The sequence below is a fragment of the Chiloscyllium plagiosum genome, unplaced genomic scaffold (genome assembly GCF_037043375.1).
Source record: "Chiloscyllium plagiosum isolate Xiang-an unplaced genomic scaffold, Cpla_swu_hap1 HiC_scaffold_12, whole genome shotgun sequence".
Taxonomy (NCBI): Eukaryota; Metazoa; Chordata; class Chondrichthyes; order Orectolobiformes; family Hemiscylliidae; genus Chiloscyllium; species Chiloscyllium plagiosum.
In genome coordinates, this window is record NW_028270150.1 from 42,419,115 (window position 1) to 42,438,499 (window position 19,385).

Here is a 19,385-nt window from a genome sequence, read left to right on the forward strand (position 1 = left end):
TGAGACAAGGAAAATGTCCACCGGCAGGTCCAGTCACTATCACACAAGATTCAGCAGGTAAACCAAGAAGGACAAAATCAGCAGTTTTGTCACCCATTTAGAGCTTGACTGAGGACACTCAAGTTAATTATAACAAGCATACCCCACTCTGTACCAGAGCAGTTTATTGTTCACACTTTCAATTGTAATTGCTGTTCCATGACTGGAAACTGACACCCACCCACTAAGCTTACCAGAGACAGCTAACCACTCGGAAATATTGGTAAACAAAAGGAACACATGACTATGTCATCTTCTGTATATTTTTAAAATCTTCCATAGTTTGATGCTTTTTCTCTACTAGCAGACAATGGCACTAAACAGAACGGTGAAAACTGATGTCCTGGTCAATGTAGTTAGACTCTCCCAGAAATGATTTGGAGGTGCCGGTATTGTACTGGGGTATACAAAGTTAAAAATCACAACACCAAGTTATAATCCAACGTGCGCGTACATGTACACGTACACACACACACACACGAGATTGTGGGGTGAATTTGTACTTACAGAATTACATTTTATTTTGCTCAGAAACTGCATGAATCCATATAAGATTCTGTAAATCCTTTTTTTAGATTAGAACCAGTTGAACATTGGGGCACAGACAGTCTCACACAGGGCACCTCACACCTTCAATGCATTATCTGGGCCGACATGGCATCTATTGTTAAAGTTCACTTGAGAATGTAACTTTAAGAAAGTTCACATGTAAATCCCAGAAAGAACTGAAACCAACATGGTCATTCTAAAAGGTGAGAGACTTAACAAACATTCTAGGTCTTTTTCAATATATAATTTCAGTTACATCACACTGTAAACTTTTGTTATACATTGTGTCTTATGATCTTATACTCCACACCACCTGATGAAGGAACAGCGCTCCGAAAGCTAGTGCTTCCAATTAAACCTGTTGGACTATAACCTGGTGTTGTGTGATTTTTGACTTTGTACACCCCAGTCCAACACCGGCATCTCCAAATCACAGAGAAGGATGTTATGTTCAAACATGTTAAAGGCTGCAGACAGGTCAAAAACACAAATTGGAGCAGGGTTAGACCATTTGGTCCCTCAAGCCTGCTCGATATTCAATAGGATCATGGCTAATCTCAGTATCTATCTCCCCATTTCCTTTGATCCTTTCAACCCCAAGGACTTGTGCTAACCTCTTCTTGAAAACATTAAATGGTTTCACCTCAACCACTTTCTGTGGCAGAAGAAATTTCCCCTCATCTCAGTCCTAAATGCCCTACATAGTACCCTGTCTAGAAAAACTAGGGGGATTTCAATGAAATCCCTCAAATTCTAACAGGACTAAACTCCAGGGAAAACAGTCCTGATCAATCCAGTCCCTCTTCATATGTCAGTCCTGCCATCCCAGGATCAGTCTGGTAAAACTTCACTGCACTCCCTCCATAGACGCGGAACAATACAGCACAGAACAGGCCCTTCGGCCCACGATGTTGTGCCGAACATTTGTCCTCGCTTAAGCACCTATCCATGTACCTGTCCAATTGCCGCTTAAAGGTCACCAATGATTCTGACTCTGCCACTCCCACAGGCAGCACATTCCATGCCCCCACCACTCTCTGGGTAAAGAACCTACCCCTGACATCCCCCCTATACCTTCCACCCTTCGCCTTAAATTTATGTCCCCTTGTAACACTCTGTTGTACCCGGGGAAAATGTCTCTGACTGTCTACTGTTTCTATTCCCCAGATCATCTTATAAACCTCTATCAAGTCACCCCTCATCCTTCGCCGTTCCAATGAGAAAAGGCCTAGCACTCTCAACCTATTCTCCATTCCAGGCAACATCCTGGTAAATCTCCTCTGCACCCTCTCCAAAGCTTCCACATCTTTCCTAAAATGAGGCGACCAGAACTGCACACAGTACTCCAAATGTGGCCTTACCAAGGTCCTGTACAGCTGCAGCATCACCTCACGACTCTTGAATTTAATCTCTCTGCTAATGAACGCTAATACACCATAGGCCTTCTTACAAGCTCTATCCACCTGAGTGGCAACTTTCAAAGATCTATGAACATAGACCCCAAGATCCCTCTGCTCCTCCACCAAGAACCCTACCGTTAACCCTGTATTCCACATTCTTATTTGTCTTTCCAAAATGGACAACCTCACACTTGACAGGGTTGAACTCCATCTGCCACTCCTCAGCCCAGCTCTGCATCATATCTAAGTCCCTTTGCAGCTGACAACAGCCCTCCTCACTATCCACAACTCCACCAATCTTCATATCCTTCCTTCCCCAATAAGACAACCAAAACTGAACACAATATTCTTGGTGTGGATTCACCTGGGCTCCATACAATTACAACATAGAATAGTACAGTATAGGAACAGGTCCTTTGGCCTATTATGTCTGTACCAACCATGACGCCTTTCTAAATTAAATCAGGTCTGCCTGACAGGGAGTACAAGGATACAGACCATCTTTTCATGTGTCTGTCTAAATACTTCTTAAAATGTTACCAATGTATCTGCATCTACCATGGCAGCACATTCCAGGCATCTACCAACCTCTATATAAAAACCCTTCCTCATGCATCTCAATCGTTTCTCTCTCTCTCACCTTAAACCTATACCCCCTAGTGTTTACATCTGCACCCCGGGAAAAAAAACTCCAACTGTTCATCTTATCCATACCTTTTAATTTCATATATTTCTATCAGGTCACCTCTCAGCCTCTCACCTCTAGGAAAAACAATCCAAGTTTGTCCAATCTCTCCTTATAGATAATATACTGCAATTCAGGCAACATCCTGGTAAACCTCTTATACACCCTTTCCAAAATCTCCACATCCTTAAATTGTAGCAAGTCTTCCTGCATCCTCCTCGAATCTTCTTGCTATGAAGGTCAATATACAATTAATCTTCTTCACCATCTGGTGCACTTGAGTGCTTACCCTCAGTGACTTGTTGGATAAAGACACCCAGGTAAAAACAAGGACTGCAGATGCTGGAAACCAGATTCTAGATTAGCGTGGTGCTGGAAAGGCACAGCAGTTCAGGCAGCATCAGAGGAGCAGGAAAATTGACGTTTCGGACAAAAGCCCTTCATCACGAATAAAGGCAGGGTGTCTGCAGGGTGGAGAGATAAACGAGAGGAGGATGGGGGTGGGGAGATAGTAGCATAGAGGTCAGAGAGGAGGGTGGAGTGGATAGGTGGAAAGGAAGATAGGCAGGTAGGACAAGTCATGGGCACAGTGCTGAGCTGCAAGTTTGGAGCTGGGGTGAGATGGGGGAAGGGGAAAATGAGGAAACTGGTGAAGACCACATTGATGCCCTGGGGTTGAAGATCAGGAAGAGCTTATGCTCGAAACGTCAATTCTTCTGCTCCTCAGATGCTGCCTGATTGGCTACGTTTTTCCAGTACCACACTTTTTGACTCTAAATTTAACATAGCCCACATAACTATTTAATGAAAATCAGGGAATTCTCCTTATAATCCAACCAGTAGTTTGGGGTTTACCAACAATAGATGTTTGTTCCATTCCCTGTTTATTTCCTACACGACTGCAGTCCAAAGTAATACATTGTTTTAAAAGACTTTGAGATATCCTAAGGAAATTATTAAGTATGATTCAAATGCAAGTCCTTTCTTATTTTGGGCAATTCAGAACACCAGTCTCCATGGTGACAATAAGTCCCGATTCTCAAAAGTATCCAGCATCACTTGCGCAGCTAGTAACAGAAACTAGCACAGAGGAATTTAAATCATTAGTTTGAGGCTGTGTCACAAGGCATTATGGACTAGTCATCTTTTGATTCATTAATAGGAAGCATTACACAACACATCCTAAAAGCACATTTTAATTACCTGATACAACTCTGCTCCCCCACTCAATGTGCTATCACTGCAATGCCAATGTGACGCAAAATGAAATGGCCCAAGTGCATAAAAATTAGAAACTGTCTTAAAGGTTGAAGGCACAGCAGCAGGACATATGGTCAAACTAGTACTGAAGACCTGAGCTTGGTACATCATTTCAGTATCTCCCAGGAGAATAGCCTCAAGATTGTAAAGAAATTGATTGTTGTTACTGCTAGAATCCATACAGATTTATTTGCTCTAATAAAACCTCTTTCACCTACCTCTGCTTTAGAATTCTGCTGCTGAATATCAATTGCTTTCACTTCTTCAATTTTGGGTTCTTCTTTAGAGCTCTCAGAATCTGCAGTCTCACTTCCTGCTATGTTGTGATCACTGCTGGCAGAAGCCTCATTGTCCTTGTTTGAAGACTCCTCAGTTTCTTTTGTAGTGCTAGCATTGTCTTCCATGTGCTCACATTGGCTTAGATCAGAAGACAATTCAGATTCTTGGCTTTGAGAAGATGAGAGGTGATCGAGCTCTTTCTCGGATGCTTGTTCAGGAGAAGATTCTTTTGGTGAGGGGAGAGAGTCTTCTTTAGGCGAAGGGGAATTCTTAGAGGTTGCATCATCGGTTTGAACTCCATCATCAGTAAAAACATCATTGCTTTCCTCATCTGGTGTTCCATTCTGCTCTGGTTCTGCATTTTTAGGAGATGTGTCTGTTTCTGCAGAGTCAGAGTTTACTGCATCTTCAGCAGCTGATCGTCGAAATCTCCTGCTGGGTGGCCGTCGTTTCAATGACACACGTACCCGGTTCTAACAGGTCAAACCAAACAAAACACAAATTTGGGATCAAGAAATCAATCATCATTCACAAACAGGTGTCAGTGCCTGTTGGTGATTGCCTGTCCATATCTATTATTTTGCAAAATAATGATATCACAGGACTGGGAGAGAATACACTAACCTCAATTCTGAAAATGTGAATTGACCCAGCACCCAGGCTCATTTCAGGGAGTGTGACACAGATTATCTTTAAATTAGAAAGTCTTCCTAATTTGAGTCCAAAATAAGCAGCTTCTAATCTTAAAATTGTACTCCTTTGTTCAGAAATAAAACACAACAAATTGATGGAGAACCTCAGCAGGTTTGGTAGCATCATGTGGAGAGAAACAGAGTTAATGTTAAATCCAATATGACTCCTCCTCAGAACTGAAGAATACTGGAAAATTAGTTTTTTTGTGATGACTAAGGAGGAGGAGTAATTAGAACAGATCGTGAAGGTGCCGAGAAAAAAAGACAGAACGCAGATGTTAATTGAGGTGAGATATAGAAATGAATTAGATAGTAATGGTAAGTGGGAATAGTAGAGAATAGATTGGCTTTGCTAAGAGTGAAGCCATGCAAACAAGACATGGGAAGGGGCTCAGAATGGTGAGGGAACAGAGTGTATCTATACTGGAGGATAGTGTTCACACTCTGAAGTTGCTGAACTCCATGTGCAATCCTGAAAGCTGTAATGAGCCCAAGCAGAAAACAAAATGCTGTTTGTCTTTAAGTTTGTGTTGAGATTTGATGGAAAACTACAGCAGGCCTTGGACACAAACGTGAGCATGAGGTAAAGATAATCTATTGAAATGGCAAGCAAGTGAAAGGCTGGGGTCATGTTTATAAGACCGAGCAGAGGTTTTCTGAAAGACAGTCACCCAATCTGCATTTGGTCTTGTCAACACAGAGGAAGTGGCATTGCAAGCAGTTAATACTGTAGACTGTAGGCAGTCCCTGGGTTGCAAATGGGTTCCCATTCTGGAGTCTGCTTGCAAGATGGAACACAATGCAGGACAATGGTATGCAGCCATTTGCAAGTATTTGAAACCAGGTTAAAACAGATCGAGACCTGAAATATTTGTACGTTGGGTCTTTGGATTTTAAGAGGTAAAAACAATGACCGCAGATGCTGGAAACCAGATTCTGGATTAGTGGTGCTGGAAGAGCACAGCAGTTCAGGCAGCATCCAAGGAGCTTCGAAATCGACATTTCAGGCAAAAGCCCTTCATCAGGAATAAAGAAGGGCTTTTGCCCGAAACGTCGATTTCAAAGCTTCTTGGATGCTGCCTGAACTGCTGTGCTTTGGATTTTAAGGCCAATGCAGGAGATCATGTTTTAAGTATGAACATTTGCAAGTTGGACTTTCGTAAATTACGGGTATATGCAGAGATCCATTGGCTCACTTCTTACTTGGAGAACGAGTTCAACCAGATGAAGGAGGGTGGTGGATGGTGACAGTTCAGACCTCCCTTCAAGGAAGGAGCAGAAAGCCGTCAGGACACTGAATGTGGAGAGGAACTTTACATCCATGATGAAGGTGGATGAGGCAGCTGGGGCCAGGGACTGGAAATTATGGGACTGACAAAATATCAGAAGAGTCAAGAATGTTAGTGGGAAGAAATTGAATGAGGAGAGGAAAGAAGAAGTGCCAAAGATAGGAAGACAGGAGATCAATGGGGCTGAAATCAGCTGAAACGTATGGGTCTACCAGGATGGTCCGGTTTATCGATGTTGGGAAAGAAAGAAGTTGGCTGTGCAGGATTGGGGAACAGGAGGTGGGGAAACTAGGTCAGAGACTATTCCCTTACTCCAGATTTGTCTATCAAAAGAAATTGTTTCTTTATGTCTACCATATTCAATTCTGTTATTTTTCCAATCTAATCAAATTGTTCAAAATGAAGTGTAACTTTATCACTCCAAAGAACAATACAGCCCAGGAACAGGCCCTTTGGCCCTCCAAGCTTATATTGACACATTTTGCCGTTCTATATTAAAACTACTTTCACTGACAGGATCCATATCCCTCTATTCCTCTCCTATTCATGTATTTGTCCGGGTGCTTCTTGAATGCTGCTATTGTGTCAGCTGCCATTACCTCCTCTGGCAGCACCTTCTAGGCACTCAGAGTCAGAGATGTACAGCACAGAAACAGACCCTTTGATCCAACCTGTCCATGCCGACCTGATATCCCAACCCAATCTAGTCCCACCTGCCAGCACTCGGCCCATATCCCTCCAAACCCTTCCTATTCATATACCCATCCAAATGCCTTTTCAATGTTGCAATTGTACTAGCCTCCACCACTTCCTCTGGCAGGTTATTCCATACATGTACCACCCTCTGCATGAAAAAACGTTTCCCCTCATGTCTCTTATATCTTTCCTCTCTCACCCTAAACCTATGCCCTCTAGTTCTGGATTCCCCCACCTCAAGGAAAAGACTTTGTCTATTTATCCTATCGATGCCCCTCATGATTTTGTAAAGCTCTGCAAGGTCACCCCTCAGCCTCCGATGCTCCAGGGAAAACAGCCTCAGCCTCTCCTTAGAGCTCAAATCCTTCAACCCTGGAAACATCCTTGTAAATCTTTTCTGAACTCTTTCAAGTTTCACAACATCTTTCTGACAGGAAGGAGACCAGAACTGCACACCATATTCCAACAGTGGCCTAATCAATGTCCGTACAGCCACAACATGACCTCAATTCCTGTACTTCATACTCTGACCAATAAAGGAAAATTATACCAAACGCCACCTTCACTATCTTATCTACCTGTGACTTTACTTTCAAGCAGCTATGAAGCTACACTCCAAGGTCTCTTTGTTCAGCAACACTCCCTAGGACCTTACCATAAAGTACATAAGTCCTGCTAAGATTTACTTTCCCAAAATGCAGCACCTCGCATTTATCGGAATTAAACTCCATCTACCACTTCTTAGCCCATTGGGCCACCTGATCAAGATCTCGTTGTAATCTGAGGTAACCGTCTTTGCTGTCGACTACACTTCCAACTTTGATGTCATCTGCAAATTTACTAACTATACCTCTTATGCTCACATCCAAATCATTTACATAAATGATGAAAAGTAGTGGACCCAGCGCCAATCCTTGTGGCACTCCACTGGTCACAGGCCTCTACTCTGAAAAACAACCCTCCACCACCACCCGTCTTCTGACTTTGAGCCAGTTCTGTATCCAAATGGTTAGTTCTACCTGTATTCCATGATATCTAACGTTGCTAACCGGTCTTCCATGGAGAATCTTATCGAACGCCTGACTGAAGTCTATATAGGTCACATCGACTGCTCTGCCCTCATCGAATCCTCTTTGTTACTTCTTCAAAAAAACTCGATTAAGTTTCACCACCGTTTGTGTGGAAAAACGTACCTTGCATATCTCTTTTGAACTTTCTCCCCCTCACACCTTGAACCTGTGTCCCCTAGTAATTGACCCCTACACCCTTGGAAAAAGCCTCATACTTTCCACTCTATCCATGCCATTCACAATCTTATAAACTTCTATTAGGTCACCTCTCAACCTCTTGTGTTCCACTGAAACCAAACCCAGTCTATCCAACCTCTCTTCAAAGCCAAGATCCCCCATACCTAGCAACATCCTGGTCAAACTTTTCTGTACCCTCTCCAAAGCATCCACATCTTTCTAATCGTGTGGTGACCAGAACTGTATGCAATATTCCAAGTGTGTCCTAACTAAAGGACTATAACGCTGCAGCACAACTTGTCTGTCCTTATACTCAATGTCCCTTCCAATGAAGGCAAGCATGCCATAGGCCATTTTTATTACCTTATCAACCTGCACTGCCAGTTCCAGTGATCTGTGGACCTGCACACCCAGACCCCCTGCAAATCAATACAAATAGTTCTGCCATTCACTATATAACTTCCATCTATACTTGACCGTCCAGAATGCATCACCTCACATTTGGCTGGATTAAGCTCCATATGCCATTTTTCTGCCCAGGCTTTCAACTGATCTATATCCTACTGTATCCTATGACAATCTCCTCATCATCCACAATCTTGGTGTTTTCTGAAAACTTACTAATTAGACCAGCTACATTTTCTTCCAAATCATTTATGTAGACTGCATTTCCATCTGCTGGAGACTAACATCACCAGTTGTTATTAAATTTTATTTTGCACTTGTGCATGGCTCAGTAAAAGCCAATGTACATGTACCTCCAGATCCTAACTCCCCCAGCATGTTCGAGTTCAAGTCAGAGCCATCAAGAAGCCCCAGGCATTCCAAAGTTATCACAGAAAATAACAAGTTTTTGTCTCAGTCCTTTCCTTCCTCTTCACTGTGCTCTGCTAAGTTTGCAAATGCAATCGTATGGAAAATCTACCCTATAGTCCCAATTATAACTAAGATCTCTTTTTTTTGGGTACTGATAATCTTGCCCTGTATTTCTGGCATTACCTATTTTTATTTGACATTTTTGTATCTTTGCAGCTCTGCTTCAAATTCTTGAAATCAGCAGCTTGTACCAGGCTATGTAATGTGGGTTATAATATTCTAGCCACCACAGAACAGTTTTTTATTGTAAGCTCCTATTTATAGCTTTTTTTTTATTCCACATTCACCAATTTTAAATTTTATTAAAACCACTCAAAACTGTTACTGCATTTTTACCTTGTGCAGACTGTGCAAAGGTTCCCTTTCTGCAGGTTGGTCAAATGAAACTGGTCCTCCATCAGATTCACTAGATTGGGAGCGTGTTCCAGGACTATCAGGTGTGGAAGCAGGACTAGTAAAAGGTGAGAAGGAAGATTTTAATGGACTCTTTGGACCAGCGCCAGGCAAGAGAGCAATCGGGGAGAGACACAAGTTGGCCTATATGAGAAACAGAAGACATAAAAAGGTTATATTCTATTGGCATTAATTAGATTTTGTATCTGTCTAATAGCTTTTAGAATTTCAGTTCATGAACCCAAAACACACTGTTCCTCCACAGTCTCTAGTTTCTGATCTTAAGAGAATAATAAAGACATAGTTCAAAACTCAGTGTTATGATCAGAAGTTGAGTAGAGTTTTCTACTGGAAAATGTCAAGCTGCAATCAGATTGCTCCGAAAACTAGGTGTGCAGCTTTCAGTCTGAGATGCAGAGTTTATATAAAAAACATGTACTTTGGCAGTTCTGAATATTTGTAAAATTCAAGCTTTATCAAATTAAATATTACTTTGTAAAACATAACCAAAGGCTGAGATAAAGAATAAGTTAATAATTATGGTGTTTTTTGAAAAATTATAAACTATAAATTATAAATTATATATTAGGCTGTGGAAAAGTTCAACATTGCGACTCTTAACGTTATTTAAACTGCTTTATCCTCTTCAGGAGAAGACAATTTTCTGAAAGTCTTCTCCCTGTGAAAACGTTCAGTCGTCTTCCAAAATCGCTTCTCCATCAACAGGGTGTATTATGTGAAATGATAGCCCACCTTTTTACTTCGGACACTGATGGATCCTTTGTTACCTGCATTTTGTGTTGTTCTTCTGCTTTACTATCTCAATGCTTAACAGTCTGTTCCACACACCCATTACTCTGCACATAATAAGCCACAGTTACAGGAAGTGGCAAATATTCTCAGAAACACACCTGGAGTTTTTCAATGAGCGGGGAGGAAGTCTTCAATTTCAACTTTGGTGGACGGTTGGAGTCATTAACTGATGACTTCTGAAAGAAGTAGCATGTTGAGAAGCATGTAATATGAAAAATGAAATGAGACTCAAATTACAACGTTAATTTTAAATATGCTTTAAGTGATCACAGTTCATTAGAATTTTAGCTTTCATTCAGGAGGTTTGAGGTTTCATATTACCTACAGAATTGGCACTATAGGATTATTTTAAAAGGCAAGTAGATGCTTTCAAATGATTATTTTACCTCATCTGCATTACGGTCTGTTTCACTGTCATTCTTCATCCCACACAAAGGCAGTGAGCTAGGAGGCTTTTTCCGAACTGGTCTCTTGAGCGGTTTCTAAGGGAAAAAGGAACATAGCTGCATTGAAATAAGTTTCAGAATGTCCTAAAGTGCATCACTGTCAATAACTCTAGAAAGTTTAATCATGGCAATCATGATGCACAACCACAAACGCAGGCCAAACATTCCCATTGGAAGTCATAAATGGATCAGAGTTGTTCGGTAATTTGAGCTGTACACCCAGGAAATTACTAAAACTCAGCCAGATTTTTGGAAAAGCCCAGCTGGTTCACTAATATAAAGAATCCAGTCTACACTACCTGATGCGAAAAAATTATTAAGGATAGATAACACATTGTATTGCCTTGCCAGTGATATCAAAATCTAAAAAAAACCACAGTTCTAATAAAGATACAGGTAGATTAAACATTGTGTGAACAAATAGAATAGCCATTTTCTTCACAACAAGTTCTCAAAAGAACAAGGAGATAAATTGTTCACTTATTTTTAGTGGCGTTGGTTTAAAAGGGAGTTGTTAATTGAGACAACACAGGGAACTTCCTGCACTTGTCAGATAGTGCCATGGAATATTTACCATTCACCCAGACAAGCCTCAGTTTAACAATCATCTAAAGAATGGTACTTCTTCAGCACTTCCTCAGCATTGCATTCACTTACCTCGAGTGACACAATTGAGTCCTTAAGTAGGACTTGAACCTATAACCCGCTGAGTCAACAGAGAATGCCATAATCGAGTGACACTAATGAGAGAGATGCAGAACTTTGAATATTTAGAAACAGGAAATTAACTGAACTTGTCTTTCTTGCAATGCTTCAGGCAGCATTGGCTTGCCTTTAGGTGAAAAAAAAACATCCTCTCGACACAACTTCACATGTAGTAAGTGATGCTATGTGCTGTATAATGAAGTATTAAACTCCTTTCAGTTCTTCCAAAATACAGCAAAAACAAAGTGCTGGAGAAGCTCAGCAGGTCTGGCAGCATCTGTGGAGCAAGATACAGTTAAAGTTTGAGTCTGGTAACACTGTTCTTCAGTATAGCTTCTTCATCATTCACAAACATAATCAATAACACATCACTTTAGAATTGGTGGCATTACCCCATGTCTATCTTCCAGCATGGAATTGACTTTCTCCAGTGACTTGATGCCTCTGCTAACAATTTAATTCCAAGATACTTGATTCCTACTTTCATAATAAAAACACTTCCACATCTCTGAATACTGTTTAAATGCGAAGCCAATGCAAGATTTGCATACTGCTCTCACATCTCCGGATGCTTCTCCAGCACAACTCAGGTCCTCTTTAAATATTACTGCCTTGTTACAATCCATACCATCAAAACAAAGCAGTCACCCTGTTTACTTCCCCCAACCTTCCTTCTTCATACAATCTCAGGATTTTAACATCCAAGCTTACCTCCACCTTACAATTGTGTTCTAATTTATCTCAACCTCATTTTCACTCTGTTTAACTTCAGGCATAGCACAGAAACAAATACTTTGGTCCAACTCATCCATGCCAACCAGGCCTTCCAATCTGACCTAGTCGCATTTGTTAGCATTTGGCCCATATCACTCTAAACTCTTCCTTTTCACATACCCATCTAGATGTCTTTTAATTGTAATTGTACCCATCTTCACCACTTCCTCTGGAAGCTCTTTCTAGACACACATCACCTCTGCGTGAAACAGTTATCCTTCAGGCCCTTTTTAAATTTTTCACCTCTTACCTTAAACCTACGCTCTCTTGAATGGGACTTCCACACCCTAGGAAAAAGATCTGTTCATGCCCTTATGATTTTATAAAACTTCTAAAAAGGTTCATCCCTGTGTCTCCAATGCTCCAAAGAAAAAAAAAGTCCCAGCTTATTGTGCCTCTCTGTAGCTCAAACCCTTCAGTCCCAGCATTACCCTCTAAAATCTTTTCTGTACCTTCTCAGGTTTAACAACATCCTTCCTATAGCAGTGTGACCAGAATTGTATGTAGTATTCCAGAAGTGACCTCACCAATATCCTGTAGAGCCAGAACATGACACCTCAACGCCTATACTCAATATTATGACCAATAAAGCAAGCGTGCTATATGCCTTTTGCACCACCCTGCCTACCTGTAACTCCTCTTTCAAAGAACTATGTACCTGCACTTCAAAGTCTCTTTGTTCAGAAACACTCCTCAAGACCTTACATTTAAGCACATAAGTTCTGCTCTGGTTTGCCTTACCAAAATTCAACACCTCACATTTATTTAAATTAAACGCCATCTGCCACTCCTCAACTCATTGGCTCATCTGATCAAGTCCCATTGTACTCAGAGATAATCCTCTTCACTGTGCACTACATCACCTATTTTGGCATAATCTGCAAACTTACTAACCCATACCTTTTATATTCACAACCAAATCACTTATATATGCAACGAAATGCAGTGGACCCAGTATTGATCCTTGTGGCACACCACTGGTCACAGGCCTCAAGTCCGAAAAACACCTCTCCACCACAACCTTGGGTGGTCTCCTATCTTCAAGCCAATTCTGAACATGTGACTACATGTCACTACATGTGACTGCAGACCCACATGACTTACAATGACCCTTAACGCCGCGCTGAGCAATGAAAGTTGGGCCATAAAGAATTAAAAGAAAATTCCAGACAAACTTACAGTCCAGACAGAGGCCACTCAGCCAGTCATCGCTGCACCAGCTGATAAATGACCATTCAGCCTATTCCCATATTCCAGCTGTTGGTCTGTAGCGTTAAAGATTACAGCAGTATACATGCTTATCCAAGTACTTTTTGAATGTTGTGAATTTTTGCCTAATTAGCGTTTTATACAGTTCTAGCATAACTTCCAGCTCTTATACACAATGTCTCAATTAATCAAAGACAAGTATCCAAACTTTAAGTGCATCATAGCTACCTGTTCAGTCACATTCAGAGGTCTGTGCAGATGCACTGTTCCTCTGCTTCTCAGTATCCTACCATTTATTGCATATTCTCTTGCTCTGTTGACCTTCTTCAAATAATAAACCAAATTAGAAGAAAGGTAACAAAGATTGATTGACACAAATAAGAGAGATCAGAGAGGCCGATGCAACAACAGGTAATGGGGGGGAAAAAATAGAATATTGCTATACATGGTGAATCTAGTATTGCAAGGGATGAAAGGGAAGTGCAATAAGGGAAAATCCAAGAGAGAGAGAATATTGTAAAAGGAGAGAGAAATCGCAAAAGTTCTCAGCTGCTAAAATACCAAAATGTTAAAAACCACTTGAACTGCAATGGAATTATAAATGACCTGTACGGATGTGTGATTTAGAACTGACTAATTATTTATCTTATTTTTAAAAGATATACATTTCCTAAGAAGAGTGAAATGTCATATACTATTATATATTAATAAGGTCAAATGAAGTACGTGTGTGTAAAATGTGAACGTTGTTAATCCATTTGTGAAAATAGAATAAGGAATTTCAAACTTTTTTTGCTATAATTTTGTTATTAATGATGGAGCCATTATTATTATTGCTGAATGTTCAATATACTTGCAATAAAGTAATTTGCAGCAAACATTAATTTCATAAAATAATCTAAATGCTTACCTCATTATTTTCTAAGGTATTGTTCGTTCCTTGTTTAAATTTTGATGCTAATGCAGCCACTGACATAGGCTTTTCTTCCATGGTTGGCACTGCATCTCCTGAACTCTCCTAAAATGAAAGACAGGCAGAAATAAAATTGAGTGACCTCACTTACTGATGACAACTTCTAGTCAAATTAGAAGGCAGTATATAATCACATGCAGTTAAAAGCATACAGCACCTTGGTTATTGTGTTCTTTACATAATGTCAAATAAGTGCGATACGTCGCGCCCAATAATGTTCCTTAACAGCAGTTTCTCTACATCATTTCAATCCATTCTTCAGCGTTAGTCTGTCAAATATACATCACTTAAGGTCCCTTACATTGCGAAGTATAAAGCATTCATTCAATGACCTGGTTCATACCTAAATTTAGGTTTAGGCTATTGGATTTAATTATCATAAAATTTTAAAATAAAATTTGGTCTCAAGATATAGGTGCTACCAGCATCAGTGACATTCATTGTGCCCCTCTGGTCACGCACATTCAGTTGTTGTGGGCCTCTCTTTTAGACCACTACAATCCAAGTGATTTGAAAAAAATCTGAGGAAACATTAACCATATTATAAAAGCAAAGTACTACACATGCTGGAGATCTGAAATAAGAAAGAAGTGCTAGAGATATCTGGACATCTCTCTCTGGAGAGAGATACAGAGTTAATGTTTCTAATCCAATAGGACTCTTCTTTGGAACTGAAGGATATTCCTTACGGTGTCAACTAAAAGTATTCATAAACAGGAAATAATTCAGATTAATCACTCAATGCTAAAATGGCCGATAACACGGCTGCCAGAACTTGCACTCACAGGACCAGTGATGTCATTTGGTCACAACAGCTTTCACTGCTGATGTCGCCATGTTCCAAGCACAGTGATGTCAGCACCAGTGTATACACAGACTACCCCACCTTTCAGACTTTAAAAAGTGACTTCTCTTGCACTCTCCTGAACCTTCTGTAACTTCAGTCCGGGCAGGGGAGGGAGGAGAAAGTAGCTTCAGAAAGAAGTTGAGCCTCAATTAGCCAAAATTACTGTATAGACTCACATAAAGCAGGTTGTTTTATACTGTTACAATGCATTAGCAATGAGAGTGGTACTTTCTACTGACAGACTGCCATCAGTACAGAAAGATGGTCCGCCTGCCACACAATTGAGCAACATCATGTCTGACTTTCAGTGACAGTGTAACAGCAGGAATATGGGCTGACTGTCCCAGCTGATCTTCAGCATCTGCAGTCCTCACTTTCTCCTGACTGTCCCAACTGTTCATTGCTCAGATCTAACAGCAGTTTCTTTAGTTGTCCATGATACATGGTGCATAGACTAAAAAACAAAAACCACGGCTGTTAAACCCAAAACAAAATGTTATTCTGTGATTGGTTAGCATTTGTTGAATAATACCGAGTGTACTATTACTACACTAGGGACTAATTGAAGATGAAGAGTGAAATTTATTACTTTGGTTTTATTTTTACATTGTATAGAAGTGAAATACTTTCAAACAAAAGAACCTACCTACCTTTTTTAAAAAATCAACAAATAGAATATGCTTAAGCCATACATACATTTTGAAATACCCTAGAACTTGGGAAAGATATTGTTCTCTTTCATTTTCTCCATGGCAATGCCTCATCCAGAATTAACTTGCCAACTAATCAGCAGGCATTTCTCCTATCGTATAAATGCTGTGATCATGGGCCATTTGGCATTCTTGCATTTGTCCTGATGCAAGTTGTAATGTTTCAGCATGGTCTTCCTTTTCGGTAAAATTGCTAGCTATGTTCCATCTCTTGCTTATTGCTCATTAACCCAAAATGTTCTTAATCACTGCAATCCTCCAGTTGATAATGCTCCCATGGTAAGATTTGTATCCAAGATTTTGGCTATCATTACTAGTGACCTCCACATGCACCCCACCCTCCCCCCAGATGTTGATGGCCAAGAATTTTGGTTAATAGTAGTACTTTAAAAACCAGAGGAAGGTGTGATTTTTTTTCATAGAGACAGCCATTATTTGACAATAGATGATATGAATCAAAGTCAATCTAAGCCTGATTATTGTCCATATTCTGCTATACACTCTCACAACCTTTTCTTTATTAGAAGAATCGTGCATGGAACTGAACAGTATAAGATCATCAGTAATCTGCCCTTCTCTATCATGATGAAGCAGCGAAAAAAGAAAAAAAAAAATGAGTGAGGCCAAGCACACCTCCCTAAGGAATTTCTGCAGTAATATCCAGCAACTTTAATCACTATACTTTGCCAATCATAACTTTCTTTGTGACTGCTCGGGAAAACCTTTGAGCCACTGTTTAGTAATCCCTAGTGCCCTATTCAGTTGACACTAGCCTGATACAAAAACAATTATCCTTACCCTTTCATGTAGCACTCTGTCTTAATGTCAAGGCTGAATTAAGGTGAGAACAAAGACTGCAGCTGATGGATTTTCTCTGAACCCATGCTGTAGTATGCCAATCCGAGAGTAAATTATGGACAAATGTTTGCTGATGGCATAACTACCTACGGCTCTTCACACACATGTATCACAGTGGTAACACCCTTGCCTCTGTAGCAGGAGACCCAAATCAAGTCCCACCTACTGCAGGAGGTAATAACATCCTTGAACAGGATTATTGGAAAAAGTGATGGCTTTTTTTCTAATGACCATAGAGGGAGACAAATTAGCCAGGTTAAATTTGCTCATTAGATTAGCAATTTCTATTTCAACATATGAATTAGAAGCAGGAGGAGGCCATTCAGCCTGCTGAAGCCTGTTCATATGGTCATGGCAGATCTTCTTGCATTTGGAATTTTATATTTGCATCCACCTCCTAATAACCATTGATTCTCTTGCCCAACAAGAGTCTCTCTCTACCATACAAAACATTAATGATCTCACCTTTGCTGCCTTGAGGGAGTGTGTTCCAAAATTTAAGCCTTATACAAAATAAAACATAAAGAAATAGCATAGGGGTAGCTAATTTGCAAAAGTGCGAAAATGTGCACGTATAGATTTTTACCAAAAGCATGTTGGTGGGCAACAGATAAGTGCTGCTCCACCTGCACACAAGGGAAAGGTACACTAATTCCCAGTGACAGTCTTCACCTTTGCTATCACAACATATGGAAGAAAGTGTCTGAAAAACCTCAGTGCAACTATGGTCATCATTGCCCAGAATTTTCACTTGACATCTTAATAACACAAGAGATATCTTAATCTGCAAGTGAACAAGACGACGAAAGAGTAGTTGTTGATTTCACACAGTTTGCTTACAATTTATTTTCTTTGACAGCCAACATGTAACTCTAGTTACACCCTCACCTGATGCATCCTGTTCACACCCCTATCTAAATCCATTTCTGTCATGTGTTGCGTATATATAAACTGATTCTGTTTTAAATATATATCCAGCTGTCATATACTGCTGGGAGTTTTAGGTTCACACAACGTGCTGATAAGATGCTCAGCCAGTAAAGGCAGTCTGCTCGCATGGCTGGATTATCTTTTCAATTCATGGGCAGTAGCACCAGAGCTATTTTTAAATGACCCCTATTAAACGGACTTTTAAACATAGCCATCTGTATTGCTTCTCACAATAATCTTTGAAGTTCAAACGGAAAACAATGACAGGAAGCCCAGCCTTTATGATGAGAAATTATAAAAAATGCCATCAGCAGCATTAAGGCAAGAGCACTTAACTGCTTCACATCTTATAGTCAGACTGCTATGTTTTCTGTACATGTGCAAATACAAAAGTGCACATTTCAGAACACAAAACAATGCCATTTTAGGAAAGTTTAACAGTAAAAAATGATATAATTGTATCATTTCTTCAATCCTCTAAGCCTTTAACATTACAAGCAGTCTTCAACCAACAGACAAACTAAGTAAAATAAGTTAAAATGCAGAAGTTATTTTGGATATAGACAACGTATAAGACATGGTATGTCACCAAACATTCAGTTCCATTGAATTCAAAAGTGCGAATACTGTACGTTATGTACATAGAGTTAGATATGGGCTCGGTCTTAAAACATAGCCTCGTGGAGTTGTCAGACAACCAATGCCACTGTTCTCCTGGCTTCAACCAACTAGCAGGAGATGGAATACTGCTTTTTCAAAAAAAAAAAGCATTTACGTAAGAAGGGTTGGTGAGACTTACTGACCACTATAACAAAAGTGCAATGTTAATGAACATTTTTTTTTCCGTTCAACATGTAATAGCCACACAAACAATAGGTGTTCATGGTACAGGAGGAATAGAAAGACATCAACCAATTTATTAGTTTTCCTGCCTTTAACATGTCATTGATCTGCAGTCCAATGATTAGGTCCAGATGCGAGATTCAAGTCCCTGAAGAATTGTGCATGTTTCAATTAGATCACCTCTCCATCTTCTAAACTGCAATGAGTACAAGCACAACCTACTGCTTAAAAAAAAACCCTGTATTCCCAGGACAAACCGAGAAACTTCTCCAGATATCCTCCAACGCCAGTATATCTTTCCTGAGGAGACCAACACTGTTCACAGTATTCTAAGTGTGTGCTAAGGGGCCTATTCCATGTTGCCCTCTATCTTTTCATAGATAGAATAAACTTTTGCTACCTGTTTGATAATATAGGTTATTGAATTGAATTGAATTGAATTTATTGTCACATGTACCAAAGTACAGTGAAAACCTTGGTCTTGCAAGCAATGCAGGAAGATCACAAAGTTAAGTAGCATAGGTAAGTAAATAATAGGTAAACAGCAGCAAAAACAAAACACAGGTACAGGCGAATGTTAAGAGTTTGTGAGTCCATTCAGTATTCTGACAACAGTAGAGTAGAAACTGTTTCAAAACCAAAGGGTGCATGTGTTCAGGCTTCTGTACACACTCCCCGACGGTAGAGGTTATAGAAAAACATTTCCAGGGTGGGATGGATCTTTGAGAATGCTGGTGGCCTTTCCTTGACAGCTGGCCTGGTAGATGGATTCTATAAATGGGAGGTTAGCCTTTTTGTCTGGGCCGAGTTCACCACTCACTGTAACCGTGTCCGATCTTGAATGGGACAGTTCCCATACCAGGTAGTGATAT

At 40.2% G+C, this 19,385-nt stretch overlaps 1 protein-coding gene across 2 annotated transcripts in view; it reads right to left on the reverse strand.

Annotated features, from left to right (window-relative positions):
- Positions 1-19,385, reverse strand: part of LOC122555247 (capZ-interacting protein) — a 101,095-nt gene that overhangs the window by 3,124 nt on the left and 78,586 nt on the right. For both annotated transcript variants that reach the window (XM_087992719.1, XM_043701033.2), the window contains 5 exons: positions 14,263-14,370; positions 10,605-10,700; positions 10,317-10,394; positions 9,349-9,549; positions 4,152-4,685 (listed from right to left, as the gene is read on the reverse strand). In XM_087992719.1, the coding sequence (XP_087848845.1) occupies positions 4,152-4,685; positions 9,349-9,549; positions 10,317-10,394; positions 10,605-10,700; positions 14,263-14,343 (990 nt within the window). In that variant the 5' untranslated portion in view covers positions 14,344-14,370. The remainder of the gene's footprint in view (positions 1-4,151; positions 4,686-9,348; positions 9,550-10,316; positions 10,395-10,604; positions 10,701-14,262; positions 14,371-19,385) is intronic.